The 12,575-nt window shown below is 51.1% G+C and overlaps 4 protein-coding genes; 1 reads left to right on the forward strand and 3 right to left on the reverse strand.

The window, feature by feature from the left end:
- Positions 1 to 234: 234 nt before the first annotated feature.
- Positions 235 to 1,753, reverse strand: RCC_05382 (uncharacterized protein; the record flags this gene model as incomplete). XM_023770653.1 has 3 exons in its annotated part: positions 235 to 487; positions 545 to 1,217; positions 1,273 to 1,753. The coding sequence occupies 3 exons, from the start codon at positions 1,751 to 1,753 to the stop codon at positions 235 to 237; spliced, it is 1,407 nt and encodes a 468-aa protein (XP_023626421.1).
- A 1,694-nt stretch (positions 1,754 to 3,447) lies between these two features.
- RCC_05383 (probable dopamine-responsive protein) lies at positions 3,448 to 4,789 on the reverse strand (the record flags this gene model as incomplete). XM_023770654.1 has 3 exons in its annotated part: positions 3,448 to 4,421; positions 4,476 to 4,559; positions 4,654 to 4,789. The coding sequence occupies 3 exons, from the start codon at positions 4,787 to 4,789 to the stop codon at positions 3,448 to 3,450; spliced, it is 1,194 nt and encodes a 397-aa protein (XP_023626422.1).
- A 216-nt stretch (positions 4,790 to 5,005) lies between these two features.
- Positions 5,006 to 6,622, forward strand: RCC_05384 (related to Mob1 family protein; the record flags this gene model as incomplete). XM_023770655.1 has 2 exons in its annotated part: positions 5,006 to 5,230; positions 5,294 to 6,622. 2 exons carry the CDS (start codon positions 5,006 to 5,008, stop codon positions 6,620 to 6,622), a joined length of 1,554 nt encoding a protein of 517 aa, XP_023626423.1.
- Positions 6,623 to 7,354: 732 nt separating this feature from the next.
- On the reverse strand, positions 7,355 to 8,958 carry RCC_05385 (uncharacterized protein; the record flags this gene model as incomplete). XM_023770656.1 has 5 exons in its annotated part: positions 7,355 to 7,602; positions 7,656 to 8,586; positions 8,635 to 8,706; positions 8,759 to 8,841; positions 8,904 to 8,958. 5 exons carry the CDS (start codon positions 8,956 to 8,958, stop codon positions 7,355 to 7,357), a joined length of 1,389 nt encoding a protein of 462 aa, XP_023626424.1.
- Positions 8,959 to 12,575: the final 3,617 nt, after the last annotated feature.

The following is a 12,575-nucleotide window of genomic DNA, read 5'->3' on the forward strand; positions in this document are numbered from 1 at the left end:
TATATGAAATAATACTCCGTCTTCCCTACCACTATGCAGCTGAAGTCGTCATAAGGCYCCTGGCTACCGTCGGGAAGACACATATATCTTTTGGTGGAACGCTCAGCTTGATCACGTTGAACTGACCGCCCATTTGAACGGCATGTACACACAGCACACCGCTAGATGTGTGTCGCCGTGCGTAGGTACCAAGCAATCGTGGGCACTGCGGACCGGAAAACCCGCGTTTCACAATCAGTATTGACTTGTCTGCCGGGTTGGACCAGTAGGTCCCGAAACGCTGCTGGGAGGCCGGCCAGTCGACGATCGACGACTGTGGGTACCACTGGCATTTCTCTTGAACATCTCGTTGATCAGCCTTTTGGGCCCGATGTACTCCACACCGAGCTGCAGTCTGGGGACGAAGAGCTGTTTCGAATCTTTTGAATGGAAGCGCTCATTGATGCAGTTGTCTACAAGAGCGATCAGGCCAGAGGAAACAATCACACTGTGAAACAAGGTCAGTGAGACGAACCAGCGCTGTCAGTTACGGCAGGAAACTCACTCTGCAACGTCCTTTGGACCAGACACGATCGTCTCGTCGGCGATCCACAGGGAGCACGGAGGTATCCAGCCACCTTTGGCTCGCTCCTCCTCCATCTGCGCTGGGCTGAGAGAAAAGGGAACAATGTAAGCAAGCACAAGATCGGAAGTACCTTTCAAAAGCTGGAACGATACAGCTCGGCTCTGACCGTCGTCTCGAATAAGGCGTTTCCACACATACTGAACCCCCCAGTACTCGAACTCATACCGCTTCGACCCCGTCCGTCCCGCTCGCCTGATGGCTACCTGGGCGTAGTTGGAGTATTCGAGCTTGATCGTGTTTGGTTCAGCCCGCTCCTGCTGAAGTGCCGCGTGCGCAGAAGACGGCCGCCGATCGTCACCTTTCTCGGGTGACGAACGAACAGATCCACCGGTGGAGCCATAGCCGGAATCATTTCTGGCAAGCGATGCCAGTGTCGGCATTTTTTGCTCGGATGATTTTGACCGCATTCCACTCAAAGCATTGCTAAGAGAGCGCTGAAAGCCCGGCCGCGCATTCACGGGCGACTTTTGAAGTTTACCAGTATGGCACACCTCACGTCCAGAATCTCTGCAGTAACGACGAAGAGAGAATTCGCGATCCCTTAGATCGTGCATACGTAGGTGGAACAAACTCATGTCACATCTTCGTCCTCCTGTGATTCGTATGAGCCAGGGAGATAGAATCCATAGATATGCCATCGTACGTACCGTGCATGGTCACTTCGGTATCGATTCGTAGATTCATGTTACCGTCAATCGTGGAGTCATCATGCCGCACTATGAGTCTGCGATGCGACGGGAAAAGCTCAGAAAAGTCTGACGGCGTTGCTGGAATGGCCGTCGGAGCATACGGCTCCATAGTATATTCTGGCACTTCATATTCCGGTAGCTCTGCTGCATCATCATCTTCTACCTCGGAAGCATATGTGCCCACCGAGGAACGAGGGCTGCCACAAGGCGGTTGATCTGCAAGGTACCGCGGTGTTGCTTCCTGACCGTTTCCTACGCAAGTGTTGTAGTGGATTCTCTGCGGTCTCTTTGAAGAGCTGGAGCTGTATTGTGTCGGTGCCGAACTATAAGAACGATCCGATCCGGACTCGCGTTGACATGACCGATCACTGCTACCATAGTCGGAATCATATGCGAGCCGAATGTCGTCCAGGTCGCGGCGATGGTGGAGAAGGGTCATCTTGGGGGCGAGAGGGCTCTGTAGTGTACGGAGCCTGTCGGCGGGCACCTTCTTGGGTGTAAATGCGATGCGGGCAGGCGATGGCGCAGGAGGAATCGTTGGAGCAGACAAGCTCTAGCCCGACATCCACGTGTGTTGCGAGGCACAGCAGGAGACGTGATGCGAGCCAGCAGATTGGTGTGGCAGCGCAATTGAAGGACGGCTCGGTCACTGGGCTGCTGTGGTTGCGCGCGAAACGGCGTTCATCGTGGTTAGATCCTCCCACACCTGAGAGATGTGGTGGACAGACCTGATGCGAGAGCGTCGGGAGAAGTAATCACAAGCCGTCCAGTCTCAGGAAAGGGAGTCTTGTCTCATTGCGAATGTGACTGCAGCCTGCCAGCCGGTCCCGTAGCGAGGCAAGTCAGAACTCTGTGCTGCAGTGCGTTCACGGTCCAGGGTCAAAGAGGTGGGTGAAGCAGACGAAGCGCATCCAATAGGACCGACGCGCGCACATGCCGCCCGCGTCCGTGATGAACCATCACGATCGTATGCCGGTTCGAGACTGGCAGCCTGCGCATCGGGATCTTTGGAACCTCACAGCCAACCGCGCGAGGCGTGCATTCTCTCTCCCGACGAGGTCTGAGAGCAAACTATCTTGTTGCCGCTGGAACAGCACTGGAAGAGTGAGACGTGCTTAACGTATCGGCCCGACGTGGCGATAGGGCATCAGCTACCCAAGGGCACTTATGCGTTGTTATTGACACTCCATACACCTGGATTGTTCTTCCCATCTCTACCTTCCCGTGGAAAATGTCCTGACCAGAGTTGACCTCGTGGCCAGTACATTTAGAGTTATAGTGACTACCTGTCGCTACGGCTCATGCATAGAAGACACCCGAGCCCAACACCTTCTTCATGTGAGAGCCACAAATGCGAGCCCCGGTGGGGCAAACTTCGATTGGAACGTGTCGATCGGCAGAGTCGCTTTGAGCATGGTTGGTGCCATGCTCCTGTTGCGAGTACTTCCAGTTTGTCTCAACGCAACCACCAAAGTACCAGAGCATCCGTTCCTAAATTTGCAGGCAAGACAATTTATGCTTCCTCCTTTCTCGTCCACCCCACACACATTGACGAATCACCATTGACGAATCACGCCCAGCTTTCCACGCTGTCGTGGGGACACACTCAGCTTTCAGCGAGTGCAATTGCATTCATGCCGCCCCGTATCATCTGATCTTGTAGAACGAAAAGCCACGCATAGGCCCTACCATTATCATTACCCTGCTATCCTCGCTACATCGTATCTCCCACTGGGTATCACACGCAGGACCGCTGAAGGCTTCGCAGGCAACCATCCTGGCAATGTGATTGGCGCTTCGAGGCCTCCAATTGGCCATTGAGCGTGGAGGGGTCGCTTCCATTCGCCACGAATGGGATGGTAGCCATCATGCAGGAATGCGATCGCCTCCGTGCTCCCAGCAAGCACCATGTAGCATGCGGTTCGCTACATCAGAGTGCCTCCGAGGACAGAATTGGCATGCCCGGTGGTGGAGGGCAGATCGTTGCAGTCGCAGGGCAAGTCTTGAAATTGCTAAGAGTCCAACATGTGAAGCTCAAGACTGTCGTTTTCCAGTAATACATTCGTTGTGCTTCGTGATCATGTTTAAAGCAAGACGCTGGCAGCGACCCCGTCCCCCTGTACTGCATGCCCACTACATCCATTTCCCTATCGAGATGGCATCCAAACTCTTTTGAAACGCTGCGAGGTTATCCTTCCCCCCAATGCTCCGGCCAATGATGACAATCTTGCCATTGCCAGTCGGAGACTCGGTCGAGTCGCCATCGATCAGTTCAAAAATCTCACGCACACCCTGGAGTATCTTCACACCACCATCGCGAAGGGGTATCCTCCCTWTGATGCGATGAATCTCCCAAACATTTGAAGGATCTGGATCACGATACGGTATGCGACTTTCCCAGAGCACACTCCGAAGCCACTTATCCAGGCCGTCCAGCATGGAAGACTCGAGGACAGGTAGCGTAAGCATTAATGTCCCGATTGCAGGATCAAGATGGCTATGTCCCTTACTCGCAAAGTCCAGGCTTTCAGCCGTGACGCTGTCATAGGCGTGCAGGTCGAGGACAAGGCCTTCCAGCTGCGGAACCTGGCTATGATCTGTGACGTGCAACTTGGCTAGTGCGTTTATTGAGCGTACTCGGGCCTTCACCGCGTTCAGCTCCTCGGCGGAGACAAGATCGGTCTTGTTGATGATTATTACGTCTGCATGAGAGATCTGGAGATGTGCGGTAGACAAGAGCTGGCCTTTGTGGTCTCCGTGATCATCATCATTATGAACTGCTTCATCAACGTTGGGCTCGTCCAGGCTGCGAATAATGTTTTTGGCGTCTACGAGTGTCACGATGCCGTCGAGGTATATCGTGCTTCCAAGGCCGTCGTCAACCCAGAAGATGGGTGCAATATTTCCCGGGTCTGCTAGGCCAGTGGTCTCGAGGAGGATATAATCAAAGGTTCCTTGCCGCTCCATGAGGGCTTCGATTGCATTGACACCCTGGTCCTTGACTGAGCAGCAGATGCAGCCATTGGCGAGGTCCAGCCACTCTTCTGCTTTCTCATCACCCTGATTGATGGTGAGAGACTTTTCAATATCACTACTGTTGCCGAACTCTATACATGTATCAGGCGATGCACTTCGAGGACTGTTGTGAGGTCGACACCTACCGTTCAATATGACCGCGATCTTCTTGCCATGGCGAGCAGTGAGAATGTAGTTCAATAAGGTTGTTTTGCCAGCTCCAAGGTAGCCTGTCGTGCGAGAGAGGATCAACGAAGGTAATGATGAGAACTTGACCTGCCTACTCAACCGAAAAATGGTTGAAAAGCGTTGTCAAAATCCTACCTGTTATGATAGTGATGGGGACTTTGGCCAGTGTCACATCGCCCATCTCAGAGGCAAGTCCTGCTTCCACTGCATTGGAGCCGCCGTCTGCGGCGACCAACATTGGCGGGCCATCATCGTCTGCGTCTCCATCCATTGTTGCAGTTTCAGAGGTTTCGATGTCGGTGTCGCTGAGACATGAAGCCGGGCGGGAAAGAGAAGGGCACGGAGCTCGCGCCGGAGCCGAGCCTTACTGGGACCGGGAGCTTCTAGCTCGAGACAATTGGTCCTTGTTGAACAACGTCGCGTTACATGTGAACAGGCGCAGAACCAAGCTCTTGTTCCAGGGCATTTCCGTTCATATATCGCAATCATGGCTGCTGCCGTGGTATCACCGTCATCCTCGCCGCGGTTGCCCAGTCCACCCCCAATCGCCGAGGACCAGACGATGCCAACATCACCAGGCATTTCCCTCTACGAAGATGACGGGAAACTACCTGGCGGCGCCAACCTCGACACCGGCGCGTCGCGGCGTATTCGTCCGGGGACCAAGAGGGAGGATATGGCAGAAGGCCCGCCTCTGGTTGAGCTGCACGAGGTAGCTACCACGCACGACTAGACGAAGGTGGCCGAAACATATCTGACTGTGGTGGTTGTGCAGATCGATTCGGCCTTTCAACTCACAGAACACCTCAAAGCGCTACACTACTCACATACGCACCCAGCTGACGCCAACATGATTGTGCCGGTAGGCGTGGAGCTCGCGCGTCAGCTCTCCCAGCCGCCACCCAATACTGCCAAAGAGATTTGGCTGTACGAACTGGCCCGCTTTCTCATTCAAAAGACCAATGCCATCATTGTGAACCTCTTCGCCGACGTGCCACCCTGCAGCCCGACGACCTGCCCTGAGATGCGAGCCAGCGAATGGCAGTACTTATGCGCCGTCCACGACCCGCCCAAGAGTTGCGCTGCGATCGACTATTGCTGCCATACCCTAGATTGGGCCGCGACTTCTCTAACGAGCAGTAAGATGTTTCCATCACGACTCGGTCTCGGCTCGGGCAACGCGGCAGGCGGCAGCGACAAGGTGCTACAGCAGCAGATGAAGGAAATCACCAACATCTTTCGTAGGGTATACCGAATTTACGCACATGCCTGGTTCCAGCATCGCGACATGTTCTGGCGTGTGGAGGAATCTACGGGCCTATACATCTTCTTCAAAACCGTGTGTGACGAGTATGGCATGATACAGCCCGAGAATTACACCATACCACCGGAGGCTGAGGGACGCCCGCCACAGTCCGAAGATGATGTCCAGGAACGGCCTCCGCCACCCGTCATACTGCGACCCTCGTCCGAGGCCGCTTCTTCCGAGCCAGCGGTGAACCACGTTATTTCTCTCGGAGATACCACGAAGAGGCATACTAGAATACCTAGTAATGTGACAATGCCCGTATCTACGGTAATACAAGAGGAAGCAGAAGAGGAGGAGGATCCGGCGCACTTGGAGACGTCGTCGGACGACGTGAAGCCCATGTCGCCTCCGGAGGCGCTTCCAGAAATAGCGATCGACGCGGCAGAGTCCCCGGAAGTCGACGTGAAGGAAGAGACGCTGGAAAACGCGATATCAGGGGACGATTCAAAGGGAGATGAGGCGCAAGAGGCGAGCACCGAAACAGAACAAGTTGCAAAGGCGGACGCCCCAGTGCCGACCATTGCAAGGAGCAATACTGTTGTACCTCCCTCTGGAAAGACCACTGTCGTGGAGGAGGAGACTCCCCCAGAAGATGTGAATGAAGATACAGAGGGCGACGAAGACGCAGATGCAGACGATGTGACAGTCCTCCTCGACGAGCCCGAGCCCAAACCAGACGAACCGGATGTGGAAGTGAAGGCTGAGAGAGAAGGACCTGCAGATGTGTCTGATACAGCCCAAGCTACTGCGGCAGCCGCAGACGGCGACGAAGCCGGGAAGAGCGTTGAAGATTGATGCTGGAGCGCTGATCCCGTGCGGGAGCTCGCTCACGTCGAACATGTCTTGGCGTTGGTCAATGGCTGCAATCGTTTCCGCCCAAGACGAGTGGACAAGATCGCCACGCAATCTCTGGTGCCCAACATGCATGATCAGCACAATCGGCCTTTCTGAGATCCTATCGAGGCGTGGCAACTATATCCCATCGAAGCGAGCGTCGAGGCTGGTCACAGTCAGCAGTGAATCGACGGCACGGCCTGCGTCTTTGGACAGCGGAGAGACGACCTCCAAAGGACCATGAGATCCTAGAGGCATTTCCTGGCTTGCTACTTCGTACGCGAATGCCTGCCAATGACAGAGAAGAAAGYCTCGTGGACTATGCAGCACTGCCACATGGCAGGGATTGATCGTCAGAGCAACCACAATTTCGAATTGTAACATTCGACTCCCCGAGTTAGTGCACAGTCTCCACATATGGCCATGTTCCGCCATACTGATCATCTCCGCGGGTTGACGTACTGTAGCCTATCTTATGCAAACTGTCGGCTGAACACCCCTGTCTCCTCATCGTCACGCTGATCCCAGAAGGAGGCGCATTTACCCGTGTGTTATGTCAACGCTGCTCTGATTGGATCCTTCTAAGCGACCGCCCACAGGTCCCTGACATTCGTTTCTCGCCCGCATTGTGGTGAGCGGGCTTTCTACACACTTCCAGTCCGATGAGGCGAAGCGCTCCAATCGCAGACGAATTCACGGCTGTTTGTTGGCACCTCCCGATCCAACGACACTCTTGTCGCGGTGAAAGATACACATCATGCTCTCATCGCCAACGCTGACCATCCATGTCCCGTCCGGGCTCCAAGCAACTTGCGAAGTAGCGAAATGGTTCTTGGGAGAGAGCTTCGTACCGATCACAATTTTGCGGTGTGGAWGAATGTTCTTCAGTCGATCCTCAAGAGCGGAATGGTCCAAGTCAGCAGGGGCTGGGGTACCGTCCGCTGTTTTCAGATTAGTGCCTGTCAAACAACGCCACAATACCGATGGAACCTACGTGTGCTTGTGCTTGTTGCGAGACTTCCACTTCTTGAGACAGCAGTCTTTCCTTTGCCCTTTTTTCCCTTTACTTTCTCTCGCGGATCAAGGCCTTCCTCGAATCCTTGCAGATCCCAGAAATAAATTTGCGACATTTGATTGCCCATGGCTAGTATTGGCCGCATGTCAGGCTGGCAGAAGAAGCCAAATCGATGGTACTGACGGTCAGTGTGCGGCATGTCCAAAGTCAGTAGGCGCTGGAATCCCCGAAAGCGGCCTTCAGTGTTGTGTGGGAATGACGACCGAGTCTGCTCGCCATGCACAGGTATTGGCGGCTGTGCAGGGGTTGGCTCGTCGGGGTCAAAGCCATCGATCTTCCACACAATGATGTTGTTTTCCTTGGACTTTTCGATTTGACCCCGAGCCGCGCGGGAGATGATGAGATCGCCGTAAAATGCAATGCTATCGACGTAGTTGGAGTGCAGCTCCTTGGTGAAAAAGTGCGGGTAGTATACAGTCAAAGGCTCGTGCCTAGCTGTGCCATTGTTGTCAATCTCCTCGAGAGTCGGAACCGCCCAGAGACACACGGCCGTGTCTTGGCCACCCGAAAGGAGCCATCGTCCGTTCGGGTGAAAGGAAACAGCCAAGACAGGCCATTTGTGGCCTTCACCAGCAAACAGAGCCACGCACGGTTTCTTCTCGTATGCTGGATCCAGATTCCACAGTCTGATGGTTGTGTCTTCTGCACAGGAGGCGAGAAGGCTCGTGGAAAGGGGCGAGATAGCCAAATCATTCACTCCCTTGCCATGGCCCGACAGAGTACGTACAACCTCGCGAGTCACAATGTCTATAATCTTGATGTGTCTTGGCCAGGCCCCAGCTAGGCAAAGCCACGGGTTTCCTGTAACCGGATCCCGTGACCACGCTAGGCTGTTCGCGCTTGCTTTCGCCTATGCCATGTGTTAGCATGCGTAAAAGTGGAAGGACGACGATCATACGTCTTCATCTCGAAACCAAGACAACAGCTCAAACGCTTGGTCGGAGCCTAGTCTCGGGCGACACACAAAAGTCTGGTGGGAATGTCAGTATGTGAATGTATTGTGGGGACTACGTCGTACGTACATCTCTCTCGGCAGCTACCGCGAATATCTGGTCATCGTCGATGGTCTCGTAGGGGTAAAATTTCGCGTCGTAGATGGTGGATTCTGGGCATAACGTCAATGCCGCCAACACCGCAGAGGGAAGGAAATAGCGATGATCCACTTACCGGTGTCCAGCTTCGTGCATGATTGCAGCACGGGAAAAACGTCGAGCGACGGCATGTCGGAGAGACGAAGCCGGCTCCGCGCACGATATCGCGCGGTTCACAAACGCAGTACTTGCTACAAGAGTGTTGAAGAACGCAGCCTGTAGTATGGCGATGAATGCAGCAATGATTGCAACAAACCGTTGCTTTTGGTCGGAGTTGCTCGGCGCTCACGCGACGCCCACGTTCAATGGTGTTGTATGTAGAGCTGGCCTACGAGCCGCCCGCCTTGAGATGAAGCTCGCGTGGTACTGTTTGCTTCTGATCGTCGATGGGGTGAAGCTCAAACCTATGGCGGCGGTGCTCACTGCAGAACATCCAGGGTCCCGTCCCTGGTGTTGCCGTGGCAGAGCTTGCCCCAGCCTAGCGTCATGTGGCGTGCGTTGGAGTGAATGTTGTTGCACTGGGAAATGWGCTTTGGAGAGTAGCCCAGCGCGCCAGAAGGTAAACCCTTGCCTTGGAGTGCAGCGCGGCACACGGGACGATATGAGCTGCGTGTGTGTAGGCGAATCGTTGCTGGACGGGCAGCTGCTTCGGATCTTAGTGGTTGGCGGGTCCCGGTAGAGGTGTTTTAAAAACTGCGCGAGCTTCAATGTCGAGCAGACGGGGCATGTATCAGCGCAATGGAAATGCGCATTTGCCTGACGACGACGACGATTACCGCCAAGAGCATGTGAAGACGGGCCTGGTATCTTGCCACAAACCTGGGGTTTGGAGGGCAGAAGGATGTTTGCAGTTCACAGTGTTCTAAAATGGATGAACTCTAATTGAATCTACTTAAGGGAAAATTCCTCGGCTATATAGTCCTGCCTAAGTTACGTAGCTACTTAAGCCTTAGGTATATATGCTTAGTTCTTAAGTAGAGACTTTAAGAACATCCTCCCCTACTAAGTCGTTTTACCCTTAAAACTATAGGAGTTACTTAAGAGACCTAAGGGGTCCCTATAGATTATTTTATAAAGCCCTATCGCTTAAGTAAAAGGCTTAGACGTAGGGTTTACTTCTACCTTACTATAAGCTATATCCTTTATATAGCTAGCGGCTTAGAGTAGTACGTATATAACGTATACGATTAGCTACTTCGGCTTAAGTAGGTAGTTATAGCGTAGCGGAGCGGAAGTAGTATACGGGGTGCGGGAGCGTCGAGGCGTAACGTATATCCGGCAGCTTAAGAGCTACTAGGATATATATTAACTCGCCCTCTTAATCTACTAACCTCCTCCTCCGTATTTATATCTATCTTCCCCTTCTCTAATTAAGTCCCTTAATTAATACTTCCCCTTCCTCTATCTATTATATACGTCTTCTCTTATACTAGCTATATATATTAAGAAGCTATAGGCGATAAGCGTATAACTTATAGCTAGGCGGAGGGATCTAAGAAGAGCGACGACGGTAATAAGAGTAAGAAGGGTAATAGTTAAGACCCGCTAGTTACCTTAAGCGCGAAATTACTTAGAAAGCGACCTACGGCGAATACTAGCGATATCGTTATAAGCTTAAGGCGCTCTCTACGCTCTCGTAACTTAGGCGCTACTTTAGGCTTATCTCTAAGTAAGGTAACTTCTAAGCTATATCTAAGTCTCTCTAAGGCGGATCTCTAAAAGGAGAGGGAACTATAGGTAATTAAGAAAGCTTTAAGTCCTTAATCTCCTAGTTACGGTACTCTAAGCCGTAGTATAAGCGTTTAGCGGAAGCTAGTACTCGTAATTCCGGCGGTAGTAATAGCTACTTATATAGAATACGAGAAGTTCGGGTTCGATTAAGTTAGTAGTCTAGTAAGTAAGGCGAGCCTTCGCTAGAGAAATAATAAGATATCGTCCTTTAATCCCCTCTTAAACCGCTCCTTAGAGAACTTCCCCTAAAGCTTTCGTAGGTAATACGATAGTCTCTTAGTCTTTCGGCCTCGTAGTTAGGGCGGTTTTAATCTAGTAGCTACCTCGGAGCGGCTACTTATACGGTTAGTAACTCTCTTAGAGCCGAGTACGATAAGCTTAAATAGTATCCTAGGCTTCTTACGTATTACCGATACTTAGATACGTAAGGTAATATTTATCCTAATCCTTCTTAATAGGCGCGTTAGGCTATAAGAGCGCCTTAAGAAGTACGAAATCTATAAGCTAGRYGCTATTATCGAGGCCTTATACTAATAYTAGCTAGACGACCTTCGCCCTATCGAATAGAATACGAATATCGGCTATATACCTAACTACTTACTATAGTAGCGTTTAGGCTCTCTTTTTTCTTAAGCGCTAGGYRGAGCGCCTAAGTAGGCTTATAGATRCCGTCGTAAGACCCGYACGAYTAGCCCGTTTAAGRAGTATYRTTACGGAGGACTTAAGTAGGGAGCTTAYRGYAATTRTCTCTAGGGYAATTATTAGTAGGAGTGTAACTTAGCCGACTAAACTATAGTTAARAGTAGGAAGATATAGACTCCTAGGAAGAAGCCTTAAGCTAGCCCTTCTATTACTCCGGTATCTCGGCGTCGTTAGCTTAATAATACTAGGAGTAGAGAGGTRTCGATTCTYTCTATYTCTTCTACTAAGACGAGATTATCTAGTRCTTCTAGTTCCTCTTAGAATAGYAGTCTAAGCTAGTAGCTATTATAGGGYATCTAARAAGCTAAGATCCTAGACTTAACTAAGGAGGATAAGRARGAACGATTATAGTAGGYAATTRCCCTCTCTYTTAAGATTACTYRCTCCGGCCCTAGTAGAATCTATCCGCTAGGTTAAGCGAACGCTYCTTAATTAAGYAAGGTTACTCCGCTAGTCGGCCGTTCTTAGRGCCTAAYRGGTTTTAGCTTAAGTAACCTCTTCTCTCGTRCTATCGGATTAAGCGCTAACTAAGTRCTACTAGTTAATAGTYMTAGYAATAAGTATATAGGGCCTAAGGGTCCTATTACTTCGAGTAATATCTAAGAGCGTATAACGACGTTCTAGCGCTACTTAACGAGTGTTTATATAGCGAAYACTAATCCTACGCGATCGCTTTAGRAYACCGTTAACCGCTTATAYAYRAGGGCGTAGGCGGCCTTAGACGACTATTAGAATCCGAATACGCCTTAGATCCGGTTCTTATAGGTATAGGCGGCGGCCTTAATAGTGGATTTTAAGAAGAACGCTTAGTAGTTCGGTAGATATAAGCTAAAGAAGTAAGATTAGGTAGCTTAATAAAATTTCCTTATAGTTAGGCATTACTTAGAGCATTAGCTATTCTTTTAAGCTAGAACGTTTTTTCTAAGGCTCTATAAAACAACCTCTATTATCTAGCTATCTTATTTGCGAGCGTTACTTAATCGATAGGAAAATAGAATAAAAATAATAAAACAGTGCTTAAATAATATAACCGTCTTAATCCTTCCTTAATTTCGTAACTTAGCTATAACCTTACGACTTAATTGCAAGCTATAGCCTATATTAGCTAACTTCCTCTATACTACCTAAGTAGGATCCCCGCTTAGGTAGTTAGTAGTAGTTATCTTATATAGTAGAGGTGTCTTAGTCTTAATTACTAGAGGAGTTGCCTTAGGCGGTCTCCCTCTTCGTCGTAGAATCGTTAAGGGTAATTCCTCTCCTACTAGCTTCTTTCTTAGGGTAGCGCTAGGGCTTCTATTCTGCCTTAGGGGTAGAG

This window comes from Ramularia collo-cygni (assembly GCF_900074925.1).
Source record: "Ramularia collo-cygni strain URUG2 genome assembly, contig: RCC_scaffold07, whole genome shotgun sequence".
Lineage (NCBI taxonomy): Eukaryota > Fungi > Ascomycota > Dothideomycetes > Mycosphaerellales > Mycosphaerellaceae > Ramularia > Ramularia collo-cygni.